Source organism: Pelophylax lessonae (assembly GCF_965119305.1).
Source record: "Pelophylax lessonae genome assembly, chromosome: 4".
Lineage (NCBI taxonomy): Eukaryota > Metazoa > Chordata > Amphibia > Anura > Ranidae > Pelophylax > Pelophylax lessonae.
In genome coordinates this window covers 305,915,771-305,937,521 of record NC_138771.1, presented here as the reverse complement: position 1 = coordinate 305,937,521, position 21,751 = coordinate 305,915,771, and the positions used below count along the sequence as shown (strand labels likewise).

Genomic DNA, 21,751 nt, shown 5'->3' with positions numbered 1-21,751 from the left:
CTATACTGCAAATGCACATCGCACTTGGATTCCTGTTAAATGTTAATGGCACACCAGGTGCAGGTAGCAGATGTGGTTTGTCATGTGACAAAGGCAACACAAATGCCCCACGTTTAGGGCAGCTCATTTAAGTGAATATCTACCCTTTGCAAAAACACTTTCCAGCAATACAAGGAGGCAAATAAGAAAAGTAAATACGAAATCAAAATGGCTAAAATCAACTTCGAGAGACAAATAGCGGAGGATAGTAAAAAGAATCCTAAGAAATTCTTTAAATATATCAACAGCAAAAAAACAAGGGCAGAGCATATTGCACACATAATTAACGATGAGGGGAGGATGGTTACAGAGGACACTGAAAAGGCAACCGTGCTGAATGCTTTTTTCTCCTCAGCCTTTACACAGGAAAAGGAGGGGTACACTGACCATGACTGTATGGTTAGTAGTAATACACAGAACTTGCCGCTATGGCTAACAGAGGGTGAAATCAGGGAAAGGCTGGATAAAATGAACACAAATAAATCACCAGGCCCGGATAGCGTACATCCGAGAGTACTCAAAGAACTCAAACCACTCTCTTAACATTCTACGAGGAGGTGAGCCGTGAGCTAGATAGGGGCAGACCAGTGGATGTGGTGTACCTGGATTTCGCTAAGGCGTTTGATACAGTTCTCCACAAGCGCTTAATTTATAAAATAAGGTCTGCAGGCATCAACCACAAGGTTTGCTCTTGGATACGGAACTGGCTAAAAGGGCATGTCCAAAGGGTGGTAATAAATAACGCATACTCAGACTGGTATGGGGTGGTAAGTGGGGTCCCCCAAGGCTCAGTCCTGGGACCAACCCTGTTCAATGTATTCATAAACAGCATTGAGGACGGGATCAGTAGTTCTATATCAGTTTTTGCAGATGACACAAAATTGGGCAGGGCAATAACAGCACAGAATGAAGCAGATATCCTACAGAATGACCTGAACAAAATAACGGAGTGGGTAACGACATGGCATATGAGGTTTAATGTGGAGAAGTGTAAGGTTTTGCACTTGGGGACTAAAAACATAAAAGCACAATACACTTTAGGGGGGAACCTTGGGGGAATCAAAAATGGAGAAAGATCTGGGAGTCTTGGTAGAAGATAGACTAAGCAATAGCATGCAATGTCAAGAGGCAGCTGCCAAAGCCGGCAAAATATTAGCATGCATAAAGAAAGGGATGTATTCCAGAGATAAAACTATAATCCTACCACTTTATAAAACTCTTGTCCGACCGCATCTGGAGTATTCCGTCCAGTTCTGGTCGCCAATCCTCACAAGGGATGTGTTGGAGCTGGAGAGAGTCCAGAGAAGGGCAACTAGACTAATTAGGGGATTGGAGGACCTTAATTATGAAGAGCATTTACAATCGCTTAATTTATTCTCCCTGGAGAAGAGACGCCTGGGAGGAGACATGATAGCAATTTATAAATACCTCAATGGTGATTGGTGATCTCAGCATAGAAAAAAAGCTATTCAGTTGCAAGGATTGCATGAGGACTCGAGGACATACAATGTGATTAGAGGAGAAGTGTTTTGACCTCAGGCAACGTAGGGGGTTCTTTACTGTTAGGGCTACAAAAGTGTGGAATTCTCTACCACAAGAGGTAGTTTCTGCGGGAAGTATGGTACATATACACAACGTTCGACCTGCGCCAGTGAAAGAGTCAAGTACATTCGATCTTATGAAAAAAGTTTCAACTGTGGCTGTAGTTAGTCTTTTTAGGAAGTATGCAGGATAGTTCAATCCCTCGGGTTAGTGGAGATGGATGGTGGAGGTGGCTGCAGGCTTCATACAGAGCTAGAGGGACTCTGCAACAGACAAAAAGGGGTAGGAGAAGAAAAGCAGCGCCACCTCAGTGTAGATTAAAAGGTTATTTATTACATAAAAACAACGTAGTAACTCACACAGAGGAAATCGTTGATCAGCAAATGGTAATAGTTCTTCTGCAACACTGCAGGGATGTTCGGGAAGTACACTGTGGCGGCCGTGGTCCTGGCTGTGCCGGTGGAGTCCGACACTTCCTGTGGTTCTGGCAGCGTTCAGTATCCAGGCTTACATCCAATAGTGGCAGGGGGGTGCTCGCGTTCGGAGCATGCGTGCTCCTTCCTCAGGCAATGCTGATTTGTGTGACAGACTGGGAGTTTTATAGCTGAGGGACTCAGGGGGCGGGAGCTTGTTGCTGTGGAGATGCGATATATACAATGAGTCATCAGGTCAGAACAGGAAGTCATATGACAGAAAGTCTCCGGGGTGGGGGCCTGTTGCTGTGGGGATGCGGTATACACAATGAGTAATCTGGCCAAAAAAGGAAGTCATGTGACAGAGAGTCTCCGGGGGTGGGGGCCTGTTGCTGTGGAGATGTGGTGTATACAATCAGTTGTAAAAAAAAAAAAAAAAAAAATATATAATAATAAAAATGAAAATAAAAATAGAAAAAAAAAAAAAAAAAAAAAAATATATAATAATAAAAATGAAAATAAAAATAGAAATAGAAAAAAAAAAAAAAAAAAAAAAAAAAGAAATAGAAAAAAAAAAAAAAAAAAAATATTATGAAAAAACTGATAATATTTAACCTAGAAAAAATAATAAGAAATAATGCATATATACTACTATGTATAGGCGCGTAAAGATGGGAATGAAATAAGTCCATGACGGAGAGGGGCTTCTCATAGTTAATTGAGATGAGGGTGGTAGTATTTAAAGGTAGAGGGAAAAGCAGAATATGAAGTATTCTGGAGAAATAATGCAGGATGTGAAGTATTGCTATATTTAGGATACTCAGTAGTAGTTTTAAAGTAGTGGGTTCACCTCAATTTCTTCGTTTAAGCCCCCCGGTGTCAGGGAGTCCAGGCGATATATCCAATAGGATTCTCGAGCACACAGGCGTTTAAACCTTTCTGCTGGAGGAAGATTTTTCGGTATGGATTCAATAATCCACACTTTTAGGTCCGCTGAAGATTGGTGGTGGTGCTGCAGGAAGTGTTTGGGGACGCTGCGTTTGTCGTTGCCAGCTTCAACAAACCTTCTGTGTTCCCCAAATCTTTTGCGTAGAGTGCGGATGGTGCGGCCTACGTAAAGTAGGCCGCATGGACATGACATACAGTATATTACGAACTCCGTGGAACAGTTGAAAAAATCTGGAATGGTATATTTTTGTCCTTTTGTAGAAAATTCTTTTAGGCCGTGTGTAACATGCTTGCAGGTGAGACATAATTTTTTGCGGCATTGGAACATTGCCTACAACTACTAAATTATTGCCTGCATCCAGCCACAGCTCAACACCAAAGTCCAAAAACAACAACAACAAAAAAACCTCCTCATCTTCCTGTGACAACCCTAAACAGAGGACGAAGGCTAATCATCCCACTTCTACCCAGACCTCAAAGGAACCAGACACCAATGTCGCAAAAGGCTCAAATTCAGCTCAACCCACACTACCCAGCTGTCTGGAAAATTTGTCTTTTTTAGCCCAAACCCCCCGTCCGTCTCCAAAAAGAAAAAACACAGAAGAGGCAAACGGGGGGGACGCAAAAGACAAAAAACGAAAGACCAGATGACCATTAAAATCTTCAATCTATCCAACCACACCCTAACACCTCCTGAAGTATCTCTGCTCAGCAGGGGTCTCACGTTTGCTCCAACCGCTGGCCCCAACCCGTTCCAACTTTTCGTAGACCTTAACCGGTTTATCAGAAATCTCACTGTAAAACGCTTCTTTCATATGAAAATCGAAGAAAAAAACGATGACAACAAGATTACAGAAGAAACGCTTGATTTCGACCCTATCCCCGACTCCGAGGACCTAAATTCAACTCCCTCCGATCTAACAGCCCTACTACATCTGGAGCAACTATACACCGAGAATGAGGACCTATATGTCGAATTTCTTAGCCAACATCTGCCTACCTCTCCACCAGTGTCGCACACGTCACTTCGCCCACCATCCATCTTCAACCCCACCTCCTCCAAAGGGTCCTACATACAAACTTTCTACCAGGTAGTTTATAAAGACATCCAAAAACTTTGCCAACAAAACCGTACCACTCGAGGTTCCCACTCCAACCTTTCCACTGAAGAAAGTCTAGCCATGGCTAATCTCACCAAAAACAACAACATCATCATTAAGTCTGCCGACAAAGGTGGTGGGATCGTGGTCCAAAATAGATCCAACTACCTTCAAGAATCAGCCAGACTATTGTCAGATGCAAACACCTATACCAAATTAGAAAAAGACCCTTTACCAGAATTCACCTCAGAAGCACACCAACTCATCAATAATGCTTCATCAGAAGGAATTATTAACAAAACAGAAACAGCCTTCTTGAAACATGATCTCTACAGCAGACCATATTTCTATCACCTACCGAAGATTCACAAAGACCCAATCAATCCACCCGGCAGACCCATCGTGGCAGCCATGGAGAGTGTCACTAGCTATTTTTCTATTTATATCGACCAGTTTTTACAACCACTGGCACAAAATCTTCCATCCTATGTTAGAGACAGTTTACATCTTCTCGACATGCTAGCCAACTACACATGGGAACCCTCCTACATGTGGCTGTCACTGGACGTCTGCTCCCTATACACATCAATACCGCATGATGTAGGCCTATCAGCAGTCAAACATTTTCTAGAAGAAGACTCAAACATGAATCCTCGCCAAGCACAATTTATCCTGGAAGCCACAGAATACTGCCTAACTCATAATTATTTTGAGTTTAACGGCGACTTCTACCTACAGACCCATGGCACAGCTATGGGTACGAATTTCGCACCCAGCTATGCCAACTTGACCATGGGCCTGTGGGAAAAGAGATACATCTGGTCCAACAATCCTTTTTCCTCCCAGATTATATTCTATGGCCGTTACATTGACGACGTAGTGATTATCTGGGATGGTACACCCCCCACCATCCAACCCTTCATAGATCACTGCAATCAAAACAATATGGGCCTTACCTTCACTTCAGTACAAAATCAAGACTCTTTAGCCTTCCTGGACCTCCTACTCTGCCACGACCAACAAACAATATTCACTGAAAATTATACCAAACCTACAGCGGGCAATTCCTATTTGCACTTCAAAAGCTGCCATCACCCCCGCTGGATAAACAACATCCCAAAAAGTCAATTTTGCCGACTCAGACACAACTGCACACGAACCGAGGATTTCACCACTCATGGCAATCACCTGACAAAAAAATTTTTAGAAAAGGGATATCCACCAAAACTCATAGATGACGCCTTCACGTTCTATCAAAAAAATGAACCAAGAAACAACACAAAAGAAGGAAACCTCCTCGATCCACATACACAACCACTGAGATTCACCACCAAATTTCATAACCGGTACAAACAAATGGAACACATTCTCAAGAAACATTGGCCCATTCTCCAAGCCGATCCACATTTAAAAGCCAGTATCCCTGACCGCCCTTTGGTGTCATACAGAAGAGCTCGGAATCTAAAGAACAATATCGCTCCAAGTAAAATCCAAAAATCTCCCACTACACCAAGTGCACCCCTAACCTTTCTAAACATCAAAGGCATGTTCCAATGCCGCAAAAAATTATGTCTCACCTGCAAGCATGTTACACACGGCCTAAAAGAATTTTCTACAAAAGGACAAAAATATACCATTCCAGATTTTTTCAACTGTTCCACGGAGTTCGTAATATACTGTATGTCATGTCCATGCGGCCTACTTTACGTAGGCCGCACCATCCGCACTCTACGCAAAAGATTTGGGGAACACAGAAGGTTTGTTGAAGCTGGCAACGACAAACGCAGCGTCCCCAAACACTTCCTGCAGCACCACCACCAATCTTCAGCGGACCTAAAAGTGTGGATTATTGAATCCATACCGAAAAATCTTCCTCCAGCAGAAAGGTTTAAACGCCTGTGTGCTCGAGAATCCTATTGGATATATCGCCTGGACTCCCTGACACCGGGGGGCTTAAACGAAGAAATTGAGGTGAACCCACTACTTTAAAACTACTACTGAGTATCCTAAATATAGCAATACTTCACATCCTGCATTATTTCTCCAGAATACTTCATATTCTGCTTTTCCCTCTACCTTTAAATACTACCACCCTCATCTCAATTAACTATGAGAAGCCCCTCTCCGTCATGGACTTATTTCATTCCCATCTTTACGCGCCTATACATAGTAGTATATATGCATTATTTCTTATTATTTTTTCTAGGTTAAATATTATCAGTTTTTTCATAATATTTTTTTTTTTTTTTTTTTTCTATTTCTATTTTTATTTTCATTTTTATTATTATATATTTTTTTTTTTTTTTTTTTTTTTTTTTTTTTTTTTCTATTTTTATTTTCATTTTTATTATTATATATTTTTTTTTTTTTTTTTTTTTTTTACAACTGATTGTATACACCACATCTCCACAGCAACAGGCCCCCACCCCCGGAGACTCTCTGTCACATGACTTCCTTTTTTGGCCAGATTACTCATTGTGTATACCGCATCCCCACAGCAACAGGCCCCCACCCCGGAGACTTTCTGTCATATGACTTCCTGTTCTGACCTGATGACTCATTGTATATATCGCATCTCCACAGCAACAAGCTCCCGCCCCCTGAGTCCCTCAGCTATAAAACTCCCAGTCTGTCACACAAATCAGCATTGCCTGAGGAAGGAGCACGCATGCTCCGAACGCGAGCACCCCCCTGCCACTATTGGATGTAAGCCTGGATACTGAACGCTGCCAGAACCACAGGAAGTGTCGGACTCCACCGGCACAGCCAGGACCACGGCCGCCACAGTGTACTTCCCGAACATCCCTGCAGTGTTGCAGAAGAACTATTACCATTTGCTGATCAACGATTTCCTCTGTGTGAGTTACTACGTTGTTTTTATGTAATAAATAACCTTTTAATCTACACTGAGGTGGCGCTGCTTTTCTTCTCCTACCCCCTTTCTGCGGGAAGTATGGCTACTTTCAAAAGACTCTTGGACGTACATCTCAAGGATCAGAACATTAAGGGGTATGAGAGATGATTACGGCCACGCGCGCCTACACAGGTTGAACTGGATGGACTATTGTATTTATTCAACCTCAGCTACTATGTAACTATGTAACTCCGAAACATGCGCAGGAGTGGGAGTTTCCACTATGCAGAGTTGTGAACAGGGTTTGAGAGCTGAGTGCCTCCACCCGCCCCCCCCAAATACTTGAATAAAGATGGTCATACACTATGCCCTCTGCTTGTATGATTTTTGTACCATTTTCTTTAGATTTACCATAGCTATGGAATAGGAAGACACACCTGAACAATCTATCAATTTGTATCAAATCAGACAGGCCCTTGCACTACATAGCTGATGAAGATCTAAAGGAGATTGTACAAAAAGCGGGTGGAAGGTGGTACAGTAATGAGGGAGGTATGGTCCAGAGTGGTGAATACACCCTATACACCCTCTTCAGTGATGCAGCAAGCCAGTGCATGCTGGGATTCAAAGTAGAAATAGACCGATTATCGGCAAGGCCGATATATCGGGGGCCGATATGCACTTTCTCCGATATATGGGTATCAGCCCCGGAACTGGCCGATATTGCCGATATTTTTGTGACGTCATTCTGCCTTCTTAGTCCGCCTCCTTTGCCTTGGACAGCCTCGTCTGGAGTCGGGACTAGTCTTGCGGGAGTGTATCACAGCCATACACCCACCCACAGCAGCCTGTTGCCAGCCAGGCACCCACATCCACAGGCCCTGTACCAGCCAGCCAGTCACAGGCATCTTACCAGCGAGCCAGCCAGCCAGCCACCCACAGGCCCTGTACCAGCCAGCCACCCACCCACAGGCCCTGTACCTGCCAGCCACAGGCACTGTACCAGCCAGCCACCCACAGGCCCTGTACCAGCCAGCCACCCACCCACAGCCCCTGTGCCAGCCAGCCAGACACCAACCACAGGGTGCTAGCCAGCCATCCACCCACCCACCACAGGGTGCCAGATAGCCAGCCACTCACCACAGGGTGCCAGCCAGCCACCCATCCATCACAGGGTTCAAGCAAGCCAGCCACCCACCACAGGGTGCCAAACAGCCAGCCACCTACCACAGGGTGCCAGACAGCCAGCCACCTACCACATTAAACAAAAATTAACATGTTCAGTACCAGATTTGTGTCAAAAATTGTCTTTATCTTTCAAAACTTTAAATGTACAAAATATCAGCCCATATTGGCCGATACCAATACGCTGTGACCAAAATATCAGTATCGGTGTCGGCCCTGAAAAAAACATATTGGTCTATCCCTAATTCAAAGCTTCCTGGATGTCACATGATCTACAGGAAGTGATGGAAGCAAAACATTTTTTTTTAACTCACTGAAAAATAAACAGCTAAAATTTCAACGCTTCTATAGATGAGGTAGGTCAGAGACTCAGAGATGTGCACATAGCATGGCTGGGGCAGAAATTACATTTCAAAGGGCTTCTATTTATTATGGAAAGGTAAATTTTGCCTGAATATGTGAAATTAGCCTTTAAAATAGGGATGCCCACATCTGAGAAGCTTTCAGGAGTGGCCCTAATGCAAATACCAAAGCAACCAGTCATGGACTGCAACATGTCAGACCAACATAAATTCTATGCCTACTATGGAGGACAGTTTTCTTGCTACACTAGACTGGCAGTAACTATGTTACCTCAACAAGATGCTGTGTAATGGCTAAAATAAATCTTTGAATCGGGATACAGCTAAGCTCCTGTTCACATCAGTGCGGCTTTGAAATTGCGCTACTTCAGCGCAATTTCAAAGCCTCACATCGGTGTGATTTGCACTGCCGATTTAATTGCAATGAAATTGGTAAAAAGTAGTGCAGGAATCTTTTTTACATGAGTAGCAGTGGTATGAACAGTTCCTTTGCCGGCAATGGGGTGCAACTTGTCATGCTAATTTTGAACTGCCAAGTCGCATGATAAGTCGCACCAGTTTTGAACAGGGGCTAAAACAACAACTATAACAGTTTTCTGAAGATATTGCTACTTTAAATCAGTTATTCTTCATATCAGCAATTCCATTTTGCTGTACTTCAGACAAGTTAATCAGTAATCAGCATATAACCTCTGTTCTGTCACACCTTAGCCTGCCAGATATAGACGGAAATTCTCATTTTCAACTTGATAGAGAATGAGAAGGCAACAATTACTGTGTATAGAAAAGCTGTACAGTAAATGAAAAGACATTTTTAAAGGAGGGCGTTAGTTTTATTATGGAAATGGTGAGACGAAGCAAAACAAACGGTAGGTGTCTTTTTATATGCATTATCTAGATCTTGAACGTTGGACTTGATGTTAAAACATTTTTTCGTGACGGTGACATATTTAAAAACAGCATTAACCAGTTCTGTAAAACTTTCACATAAACTTGCAGCTGCCTTGTATAACTTGACAGCTAAGATAAAAAGTCTACTGTCAAAAAGGTACTTAAATACCTCTTCTGGAGTAGTACAGCACTCAGAGCAATCCCATGCAAGATTCAAACACTTACCAGTATTTCAAGTGAAGAGTCTCTATGTTACAATACACACCTAGCCTAGAAACTTATTATAAATGGCCACTAGTGATTTATAGTCATTTCCCAAAATGTTGCTTGTTTAAATCTGCAGTAACTGTGATCTCTTTTTTTTTTTTTTTCAAAGAGAACCTCAATCCATTTTTAATATTTCATTGTGTAAGGTCTGTGTGTCATAAAATACCATGTATTTTAAGCCAGCGCATTTATGAAGCATATATTTATTGTGTGTTGAATAAGGTTTGCATGAAGATCTACAATAGTGCAAAGCAGTTCAGCAGTCATGCATACTCTATGTGAGCAGGGGAATGCCCCATGTGTCATCTTCCTAGCAATTGTGATGTCATAAAGTCAGATCGGCACTTTCGGAATCTCAGCATGGTAATTGAATTCAAGACAGTATATATTTCCTGCATGCTAACTGATATGCCTGAAAACTTCACAATTGAGGTTTGTTTCCATAATATGCAGAAACTGCCTTCTTCTTCGTCTGTTTCTTTACAAAGTTGACCTGAGGTTTATATGTTCAAGGTTTGGATATTTTAGGCTTTGTTCATGAGATATCCAAAAACAATCATGGCAAAATCAGGTCAGTCTAGGATGAATAATTGGTCAAGTAGGAGCAGAGCCAATATTAGATACATATAAATGCATCAAATTATACATGAAGAGAGTCCCAAAGTCTTTACAACCAAAAGCAAAGGAGAAAGAGGAGATCAATCCAGATTGTCCAATCACGAGTGTGTGCAGTAAGGAAAAACCAAATCCACCCAGTGGTGACAGCCAAAACTCCTTACCAGATAGTCTAACCCTCCTGTTACAGAGTGGTCAAACAGTCGCCAGCAAGATCAGGGTACACTCAGTGTAGATGAAGAATCCCTCTCAGTTCCTCCAGCTAAAATAGGACTCCCAAATCCAGGAAGGCAATGTGGATAGAGGAAAAACACAAATCTTGACCCCTCTGAACCTCCAGCAGGAAATGACACCACCTCAGAAGGATAAAAGGGCCAATAGTGTAGTATATCTGAACAGGCAACTTTATTGAAAAAAATATTGCACTTACATGAAAAGCTTTATAAAAATGATCACCACGGTATACAAAGAGCGCGCTTCACATCGGTATGTCCAGTCCGCCGAAAGGATGAATAATTACATCATATATTGCCTCTTTATCTTTAGCATAAAAATCAATGTTTTTTGCTGTAAACAGTGATTTGCTCTTCACATGCGGCAAGGTTGTTAGCACTTTTGCTTTGCAATGCTGTGTCCTTGGTTTAAAGTGCTATGGAGACTCTATTTGCACGGACTTTGTTCTTCATGTGTATGTATGAGGTGCTTCGGCTAGCCTAAAGATATAAGGTAAAAAAGTATTTAAAGCCCAAACAATTTTTCATTTGTATTGCAAAGAATAGGGAAGGGCTGTACCCTGTCAGGTATCTACTGCTATATGAAGGAATATACCCTATGTGGCTTGGTGATCACTGTTAGGGATAGGATTCTGGTTTACTGCTACCTGATATGGGTTCACAACTGATCCAGTGTGTTAGAAATGTGCTCTCCTGGCAAATTAAATGTGGAAATGCACCAGACCTAAGTCTTTGTAACCAGGGCTAACAATAGGGCAGAGGCAGATGTCCTGTACCAGGCCTGGGCCCCATCAGTTTAGTAGGTAAGGTTGGGGCACAGAGTGGACCTTTGGGTGCATGCAAAGTAATCCTGTGGGTCACAGCTCCCACCAATTAAAGAAGAGTTCCCTGGGTCACATAAGTTTAGCAGGGCTAAAGAGGAGAAAGGTGTTAGTGGCCAGGCTGGTAGTTCTTATGCAAAGCCAACAGAAACTGTGGAGAGGAGTCAGTTTGCTTGCAGTGGTGTGGGAATCTGGGATGCAGAAAGTGGGTACTGCCTTACTTAATACCTTACTAACAACTACTGTATATGATATATAATAATATAATATTAATAACAAATAGTATATAATAAATACTTAAAGGAATATTTTATTTTGACAGGACTCCTCTGCCCCATACACTTGTTGCTAACACAGGCAAAGCTGCCCTTTATTTGCAGCTCATCACTGCATACTTGTGTGGTAAAGGAGTATGCACCAAAACACCGCAATTTTTTTTTTACCCCTTATTGTCATAGCTAGCACTAAATTTAGGCAATCTCCTTTATTAAAAATGTCAGACAGACCTAAGGTGAGAGGCAGAGGATCTACACAAGGAGGTGGTTGGAAGTGAGCTGGTTCTGGAAGACAATGTGTTTATCTGCCTCAACCCCCAAAAAAGTTATACTTGCCACATATCCAGCTTCTGCAACCTCTTGAAGTCTAGACCGGTGCTCCACCACGGTAGCGATGCCACACAGTGTTTCCACAACTGGACCTCAGCTGGCAAATTTCTAATGTTTGCTGCACAGTAAATCCTGCTTTGTGTCTCAAATTTTGAGGCCTATTCCATCTCTCCAGCACTGAAAAAGTGACACGCAATGTTTCTGCAGGTGGACCTCAAGTGCCAAAAGGAGTAGGAATGCCACCCTTCCCTGATTGCTAGAATGCCAGCTGCTCATTCCCCTTAGCAGTTGAATAACTAACATAGGGACAGGAAAAAGTTGTGAAGTATTATTAAAAAAGTCCAAAAATGGGGGGCATGGATGTAAAATTGTGCACAATAGACAAGTCTGTTAAGAAGCTGATGAAAAAGAAGTATAGGGGATGATAGGATTTCCTAAGAGGTATATTTTTATAATGTCTTTAAAGAAATTATTCCAGAGAAGTGGTGCAGCCTTTACAAATTCAGGATGTGAGAGTAGAGGCTTGGTTACACCACCTAGTGCCCTTGGTTGCTAGGGTGCAGGCAGCTCATGCCACCTAACTTGGTTGCTAGGATCCTGACATCTCATGCCGTCTAACAGTTGCTAGGATGCAGGCGGCTCACATAACCTAGCGCTCTTTGTTGCTAGTTGCAGGCAGCTCATGATTCCTAGTGTCTTTGGTTGCTAGGAATAACACAGCTCACACCATCTAGCACACTCTTTGTTGCTATGATTCAAGCAGTTCACACCGCCTTCTATCCTCAGTTGCTAGGATGCAAGAGGCTTCAAAAGCATGCAAACTCCTGCTGCCTCTTCAGTCAGTGGATGCTGTCACCTGTCCCTTTGCCCAACCCACTGCATGTGATTGAAAATAGAAAGAAAATGCTGTACTTTGTGTATTATGCATGCCTGACCCCTGCACTCTCTATGTTACGCATTCCTAGCCCATGCACTCTGTTTGATCCTGATTAGGCTCAGGTTTTATTTAACCATACCCCTTTAAGCCTAAGTCACTCCAAAGGTTGACATTGCAATTAACCTAACCTCACTCTACCCCCTACCCAGCACCCCCTGCCCCCCCCCTTTTTTTTTTTACCAAAAGAAAAGCAGCAACCTTAGCCGATACATTTCTAATTATTACTGTAGGGCAACTCTGCTTTGTTTCTCAAAATATGTGTTCAATTCTAGTTCCCCAGCGTTAAAATATATGTGGCTATTTTTTCTCAGGTAATACTGTTTGTTTCAAGATAAAACCTCCATTATATTTTGTAGCTCAAACAAACTACTTACATGATGTCCAGTCACTGTACAATTTTTGTGTCTATTGTTTATCAAATAATGCACTATTATGTTTATTTCAAGATAAAACCTACCTTGTCTCTCTATCTTTTTTTCTTTTTGCAGCCTAGCCAAGCTGGGCACATTCTGTCCAGCTACAAAAAAATATTTGTGGCTATTGTGTATCAGATAATATACTCTAATTTTTATTGCAGGATAAAACTTGCTTTGTCTCTTTTTAGTTGCTGCCTATTAAAGTTTTGGCATGCTGTCCTGACAGCAGCCAATTTTTACCCAAACACATAACTGAAATTTATATTTAAAAATACTATTGAATGGGTGAATGGATAGGAGAGGGTTTGAGAAAGGTGGGGTTTTGTTTTGGGGGCGCCACAGCGTACACCTGTTGCTGACATGGGCAAAGCTGCCCTTTGTTTGTGGCACATCACTGCATACTGTGGTATGCACCAAAGCACCACATATTTATCCCACTTATTGCTGTAGCTGCCATTAATATTAAACAATCCCCTTTATTAAAAAAAGTGTAATGTCTGCTTAAAGTGAAAAGCAGAGTTTCTTCATGTAGAGGTAGTAGGAGCCATCAGGTTCCTCCAGCTAAACTATGCAGCCCCAGCATACGGAGAGGTAATACAATGGCTAACAATGCCTTGGCTCTTCTTACACCTCCAAGGCACAGAACAGCCACTTTCTTGCAAATGCTGCTAATACACCTTTTCCATCTACCTCTTACTTCCCAGATGCATACCAGCCACTTGTCTGTGGGTATTGCTAATGTGCACATTTTTCCTGCTCTTCTGCTATCCCCACCATGTCCCTGCATACTGGGTATGAATAGTTGGCTGAAATTAGAGGCCACAGCTTTCTAAGGGGCCAGTCCACAAAGCTCTGCAGTGTGTTTGGACCTTTTCTTAACATATCTGTTGCTGGAGTGATAGAAAAAAAATGTTAATAAATAACCTTCATGCCCAGGGACCTTGGCAAAACTGCTGGCTTTGCAGCTGCTGCCATTACAGCTCATTGAATCGCCCCTTTCCATGAGTTTATAGCCTGTGTTACACCACAGCGGCAGTTACCCAGCCACCATTATTTTGCCCAGAATGCCATACATCTCCCAGGTGGCATTATTTTACCCAAAAGCAATTCTTTCCCTCCACCAGCTTGTGAAATGCAACGAGAAAGCAAAAGGATGACGAAGAATATGAGGAGTATTAGGAGGCTGACTGTGAGAAGGAGGAAATGAGGCAAGCTTTAATGGGGATGTTTTACCCCTCCCAACCCTTGCGAGTGGTACACGACTGGGGCGAGACTGGGGAGGAATCAGGGTCCTCCATGCAGGCAATTTTTAGCCAATGGGGTTCTTTATGTTTAAATACCTGGCAAGGACCCCTGTATATAGGTCACCAAAGAGAGGTACCATGGTAAAATGGTAAATCTACTGTCACCATCCCAAAGGGAGCACAAAATACATTTAAGGAGGTGCTCCATAAGAACCTTCTTGCCACCTGATGGTAGCAGGATCCTTTCTGATGACCAACATGCTTCTAGTTCTCTAATCCCTGAAAGGAGTTTATTCAACCACAGCAGCCAGGCCTGGAACCAAGGTAAAGAAGTAAGAAAAAAAGTAAAAACCCTTCCTTCCCCACCCCCAAATTCACCAAGATACACTATTGTTAGCTAGCTACAGGACATTTGGTTAGGGTTTACATCTACTATGTAAGCTGTGAAACACTGTACTAAATCACGGACAAGCCAAACAGGAAGAGATAGGAGAGAGAGAGAGAGAGACTGATCCTGGGAAAGGCCGGAGAGTGTTAGATCTGGACGGTCTGTGCTGTAGCATTGTTCCGGATTGGTGCTTCCGCCAGGCTGAACCAGTTGGAGGGGTCATTCTGTTTCCCATTGGACCGGACCGGAGCTGTATCATCTATACATATTGCTGGGCTCTTATTCATTCATTTTGTGGTAAGAGCACAGCGTGACCCTTACTTTATCACAGATTGAGGAATATTGCGGTGGAGGAGTCTCTGTTTCTACACTTTGCACACCATATGCATTTATTGCTGGGCTCTTATTCATCTTATTTGTGGTAAGCACATAGCGTGGTCCTCAATTTATCACGGATTGAGAAGTTACAAAATTACGGTGGAGGAGTTTCTGTTTCTACACCCTGCACATCTTATTTGGACTATACTTTTTATGAATATATGTTATTTGGATGTGATATTTATTGCCTCATTTAAGCACTTGGTTTGATCATTTATGTTTCAAGTTAGCGCGGCTTTATTTTTATATTTTTATATACTGTACTAAATCAGTCAATGGTTTGGTAGAATGAGACGTTGGAAACTTGGTTTGTATTCCTGTCGCTGTGCCTATTAGGTAGAGTTCCTCTCTCTCTAACATTGGGTAGAATTCCTCTCACAGGCCACAAAACATCTTTGTTCTATCCTTTCACCATGCTACTACAAAGGATTTGAAATGCTCTCTGTATCTCCATTGGAGAGATTTCTCCCCACTTCCTGCTTCCATCAGCACTGTAATAAGAAGTAAAGAAAGTCCTGCTCAATCATGACACAGGCAGCAATGAAAAGCCTAACTGAGGTTTTACCCTTCTACTTTTTATTTACAGATTTTAATAAATGCGGGTGTTTAGTTCCACTTAAGATACTACATTAGGTTCCTGGTAAACTAAAAGTGAAAATGACTTGCTTAGGAAACCATTCCATAGTATGAATAGTATTTGGATTGCTAATTGTACCTTTGAGGATAAAACAACGAGGGGCATTTATCAAGCAACTAGGTCAGGGCCAGATTAACGTAGGGGCTATTGGAGCTGCAGCTCCAGGCCCCTACCTTTTATATAGGCCCCGGGTTGGCCATATTCACTGTTACCGCTCTTCTGTCACTTGTAAACACAGAAGTCTGGCTTCTATGCTCGCTTCCCCAGGCAGCACCCTCAGAACCTCCCCACACAGCGCGAAGGCTGGACAAGGAGGGACAGTTGCCGATGCATGGATGTGTTTATGGGCTTCAGAGACAGCATCCCATGTTGAATTAGGCATGCATGGCTGCACCCTTCCTCCTCTGGGTGCATGGCAAGGCACGGCCCTTAAGGCCCTTCAAAATCCTCAGCACCAAGCCCATGATGCTCTTAATCCGGCCCTGAACTAGGTGACAACATTAGAAGTAAACCTGGGTATACATGGACCAAAAATTGGCCAGCATTATTCCTCAGTCAGTATATCTTTTTACAAATGTTATTTTGACTGAACATTTTGACAATAGGCTGTAATAAGCACCCCTTCTTGATACTTTTCTTCTACAGCTACCCATTTCTTGTCAGTGTAAACACAGCTCCTCTCTTTTATTTTCTTTCAGAGATACATTCAGTGCATGCTCATTCACCAGACCATGACTCACAAGGACCTTCCTTTTCCACCGGCTACAACCACATACAGTATTCTCCAGTCCAACAGCCACTGGCATCATCACAGTATCATGTCAATTCTGGATATTACTCACAACAAGCGGAGGACTGGTGTTCCAGTGGGATATATGATTTAAAACGGATTCCTTCTGACAGCCTGTTTTCTATTGACAATGACATTGTGGATTTGCCACCTGCAAAGAAGGCTAGGATTAGCCCGTGTGCTGCAAGGGTTAAAGGAGATGAGTTGTGTGTTGTTTGTGGAGACAAAGCCTCCGGCTACCATTACAATGCTTTGACATGTGAAGGATGCAAAGGTAAACTGGCCTGAATTATATATTGCATTTACTGTATTGCGTAAGATCCTTTTTATTACAGCTACTGTGTAGCAAGAGACCATTTTGACAGATTCATAGTAGAGTACTCATGGTTGTTAAAGCAGGAGTTCATTGTATTGGTTTAAATATATAGCAATTACATTTTGTATCAAACAGATATCAGAACGTTAGTTAAATTGGAGTTCACTCCAAACAGATTGAAAAGACACAAAATAGTGCATCTCAGTATGCATTAATACATGTATTTTTTTTAAACTGATGCAGCATAGGTACCTAAATATGATGTGGTAGCAGCCCTGAGTTGCAGAATTCAGTTGCAGAACTCAGTTGCAGAACTCAACCTGGGAGTAGGGAGTCAAAATTTGAATCTAACTAGAAACACGCTGATAAGAGGAGAAAGAGCAGAGTGATAGAGATGATTCTAGAGTGCTGCTTCTCTTTTCACTGCCCAGTATAATGCCCCTTCTCGCAGGTTGTTAAGCCAGATCCTACTTCAAGGCTATCTTCTTTATCAGGCAGATAAGGGAGGTCGCAAATCTAATCTCCTAAAGTGGTTGTATACTGCTGGACTTTTTCTTTTCTGCAAGGTAAAATTGTAATGTGCTAGTATGCATCGCGATGTCAGTGCTGCAGCCGTTTCCATCTTCACCCATCTTGCTTCCGGGTTTGCGGGCTCTGTGACTGGCTGGAGCCACGATGATGTCACTCTTGTGCATGCACGTTGGAGCCGCCGTTCACGGCACAGGGCTCAAAAGGAACGGCACAGGTGGCTGTTCCTTCAGAGTGCATGCGCCAGTCATGTCACTGGCTGCATGTAATTTAAATATCTCCTAAACGGTCCATGTTTAGGAGATATTTACACTACCTATAGGTAAGCCTTATTATAGGCTTACCTATAGGATAACGTCAGTAAAGGAAGTTTACTTCCTCTTTAACTCAGGTCTCAGCTTTAATTCTGTCTTAGGGAAACTTTACATATGAGAGGTCTCGCTTTTCACAGTAGCTTCAGGACACCACCTAGGGGTATACCACCAGGGTTTTCAGAAACAACACAGCCCAAGGTTGGTGATGCTTTTAAGGAGGAGGGAAACCCAAGTGCTCAATCCTGCAGCAACATGTACCAACCAGCAGGTGTTCAACTTGCCGGGAACTCCAACAACGTTACTTCCGGTGAGTGTACACCAGGAATAATTGGAGATTTCGACTACACGCTATAATGAGTGGACATTGTTAGTCCATCCCCTAGTTGTCTCCGCCTTAGAGGCGGCCATGTTTTTGGGTACTAGCGGGCAGACTAACAATGTCCACTCATTATAGCATGTACTGGAATGTAAAGGCTGCCAGTGTTCTGTGAAAACACCAAGTGGTTGAATTCTCCAATTATTCCTGGTGTACACTAACCAGAAGTAACGTCATTGGAGTTCTCAGCAAGTTGGAGTTTTCGGCAGAATACTGGTCAACTACCCCTTTCCAAACAGGATTTGTTCACCTCACCTGATCAAACTTTTAAAGATTTCAGTTTTGTACTCTTTTCTCCCAAGCTGGCCATGCACAGAGTAAAGTTTGACTGGGTCATAACGAGTCTGCTGAAATTCAATCAGTGGGTGGCCATATCAGAACCAAGCAAAAAATTGTGCTGTGTTAATTCCTCCTACTGCCCGGGCTTTCCCCAATGATGCATGCCCCCACCGCAGTGCTGCTGGTTTCCCTCCTTTCCTCTCTTCTTCCCCCGGCTGCTGCGGGGGATATTTCAGGATGGAGAGTGGGAAAGGGGATTATCAATATGTAATTTACCGTCTTCTTCCTTTTCTAAATAAACACAGTGAAAACACTCACTGTGTCTGTTCATAACTGAAGCATAGTAAACTGTGGTTACTATGCTTCAGTTTGTGAATGAACAGGAAGCTGCTCATCACAGAGCACTTCCCATTCATTCACTGTCTAGTGCAGCTGAGCTGTAGTGTGTGTTTGAGCTTTGGCGTGCACACCCTAATGCAATGGGCTGCGCACACCTATGACCAGGCACTATTTGAGTACTCTGACAGCTGACGTGCTTCTGTGCTGTTTGACGTGAATGGAAAAGTCTGTTTGATTTCTTTTAACCTACGCAGTGTATGCCCAATTTTAATTCTGATCCCTAGTAGGAATCCAACACCGAAAACCCCACTGTGGGTTTCCATCCCGTCCGGCTGGAATATTCTATGTCTTGGACCAGGGACAAAGTATCCCAGACACTTGGGCCATCACAGCGGATACTTACATAGTGACCCATGCTTTTGCCCTACAGGGACATAATGGGCGTTCATTACTACAGAGTCCTCCATCACACAGGTGCAATCTCTATTTCTCCATATTGCACACCACCTACAACTGAAGTGGGATTATCCTTTAACGATAGTTACATTTTTTTTTAAATGATGGCATGCTCTTATTTCTTTTTTTTTCATTTTTAAGATAGCAAAAATATAAAATACTGAACATTACAGTGTGAAATACTAAACAACAATATTTGATTTTGGGAAAGATGCAAGAAGACTGTACCGCAGTTGTAAAGTAATACTTGTTTTTGTTGTCATCATTTCTCTCTATATAAGATTTAATTAAAAAAACAGTGAGGGTTAAACGAGATCAGCGTTCAAACCAGAGAGAAATGAAGGCATACCCAAATAGTTGGGCTGGCTCAAGCAGCAATGGTCTGCTATCAGAGCAACAACAAATTACTCTCCAATGTTTTATACACTAATAACTTCTAGTTTTTCATTATTTGGTGCATAATTCATTTTTTTGGGGTACAAAGGGCACATAGAAACTTTATCTGCCCAACCTATGTCATCTTTAGATTTGTTCCTTATTCCACTTGAAATCTAACCAGGTTTTACAGCTCTCCTGTCATATTACATTCAGTAAAGTATTGTCTTTTTCCTAGGGTAAAGGTTGCCTGCTAAGATTAGACACAGCACGTCATGACCGTAATTATCAGCACTGTCATTTAAATCCATATAATTGTACCAATAGCATACAGAATCTCAAAAAATTCATGTGTGCGCTAGCAGTTCTTACATGCAAAGGACTACTACACATGTATGATTTTTGCAGAAAGCCTCAGGAGCCTGAAAACCTACTGTACTCCATAATGGAAAATGCTAACAGAACTTGCATGGTTGCATGGTTAAAAAAAGTCCAGCTTGGACATGTAAAAAAATTTGAAAAATTAGCTTTGGTTATAGAATTATATTTCAGTCTATTATCTTATTAAGGGAAAAATACAGTAAATGTTTGGGCAATAACACATATTTCTGTTAGTGTAATGATTCCCTGTAAAGAAAGAATTTTACAGGATTTTCAAGTATTTTGCTAGCTTGCTATTCCATAAGGGTAAAAGCTTATTCTGTGTAACAGGCTACTAAAGAGCTGTTAATAATAACTCAGATAGCCCTATAGAATGTAATTTTACTTATATTTTAGACTTTAGAAGTGAGAGTGCAGAGTAGTTAGTTACAGAGTTACTGAGAGCTACTAAAAGAAAGTAGAGCCTGCCTAAGAGCAAAAATATTCACTGCCCGGCCAAAAAAAAAAAAGTCGCCACCTGGAATTAGCTAAGCAACTAACTAAACTAAGCATGCAATAACTATCCGATTGGATAAAATAAAATTAATTCTCACATATAAACCCAAAAGTTCAAATACAGGAATTCATTATATATTTTTAATAGCTTTTTATCCTATTGGATAGTTACTGCATGTGCCCAAAGAATGAGGTCAGCTGACTACCTGAATATACAGAATATACAAAATGACCAGGTTATTGCATCAATGGATTTTTTTCTTCCCTGATGGCATGGGCATAGTTCAAGGTGACAATGCCAGGATTCATCGGGCTGAAATTGTGAAAGAGTGGTTCAGGGAGCATGCGACATCATTTTCACACATGGATTGGCCACCACAGAGTCCAGAACTTAACCCCATTGAGAATCTTTGGGATGTGCTGGAGAAGGCTTTGCGTAGTGGTCCAACTCTCCCATCATTTGGTGAAAAATGAATGCAACACTGGACGGAAATAAATCTTGTGACATTGCAGAAGCTTATTGAAACAATGCCACAGCGAATGTGTGCCGTAATCAAAGCTAAAGGTGGTCCAAGGAACTAAATACTAGAGTGTGTGACTTTTTTTTTTGGTGGCAACTATTATTTTGGCTGGGCAGTTTATTTATATATAATATCTAAGGAAAGGATGTGGCTACAGTTTCAGGCCTCCCAACCAGGCCTTCATCAGGTTCACAAATCTTTATGTCATATTTCAGGTGTTAGTATCATGTACACACATATCATGGGACTTACAAAATCAGGAATTATTTTTTTTTTTTAAGATAAGAATGATTAAATAACGTATACAGAGCTCAACATAAGCCATTTCAAAGGCAATATGAAAAAATAGACTAAACAGAAAACCATCCTGTCTATAGAGTGTATAATCTCTCATCTGGGTCAAAGCCTAAATAGCAAGCTAAAGAGCTGTAGCACCACCCCCGCAGGAGCTGCTGATTAGATTATTGGGTCTACGTCCTGCCTTCCAACCCCTGAAATTGGCTCGAACCCTCCCTAGGCACAACTGACACGAAGTGGGACTATAATACCAAATGGCTACAGGAGAACACAGTTCAGGATATATCACCCCAATAAGTAATAATAACTTGTTACCTTTCTCCAGCCGCAGTCCCTCTGGGTGACACAAGGTGCAACACACAGACTTTTGCTTAACCAAAGTAGCTTTACTGAGAGTTAAAGTACAAGT

The 21,751-nt window shown here is 42.1% G+C and overlaps 1 protein-coding gene across 2 annotated transcripts in view; it reads left to right on the top strand.

The window, feature by feature from the left end:
• Nucleotides 1-21,751, top strand: part of NR1H4 (nuclear receptor subfamily 1 group H member 4) — a 150,558-nt gene that overhangs the window by 34,105 nt on the left and 94,702 nt on the right. The window contains exons 1-2 of one of the 2 annotated variants that reach the window (XM_082254749.1): nt 9,170-9,312; nt 16,574-16,939. In XM_082254749.1, the coding sequence (XP_082110875.1) occupies nt 9,282-9,312; nt 16,574-16,939 (397 nt within the window). In that variant the 5' untranslated portion in view covers nt 9,170-9,281. Of the gene's footprint in view, nt 1-9,169; nt 9,313-16,573; nt 16,940-21,751 lie in introns of those variants that run through there. The other variant, XM_082254748.1, reaches the window with a different exon arrangement.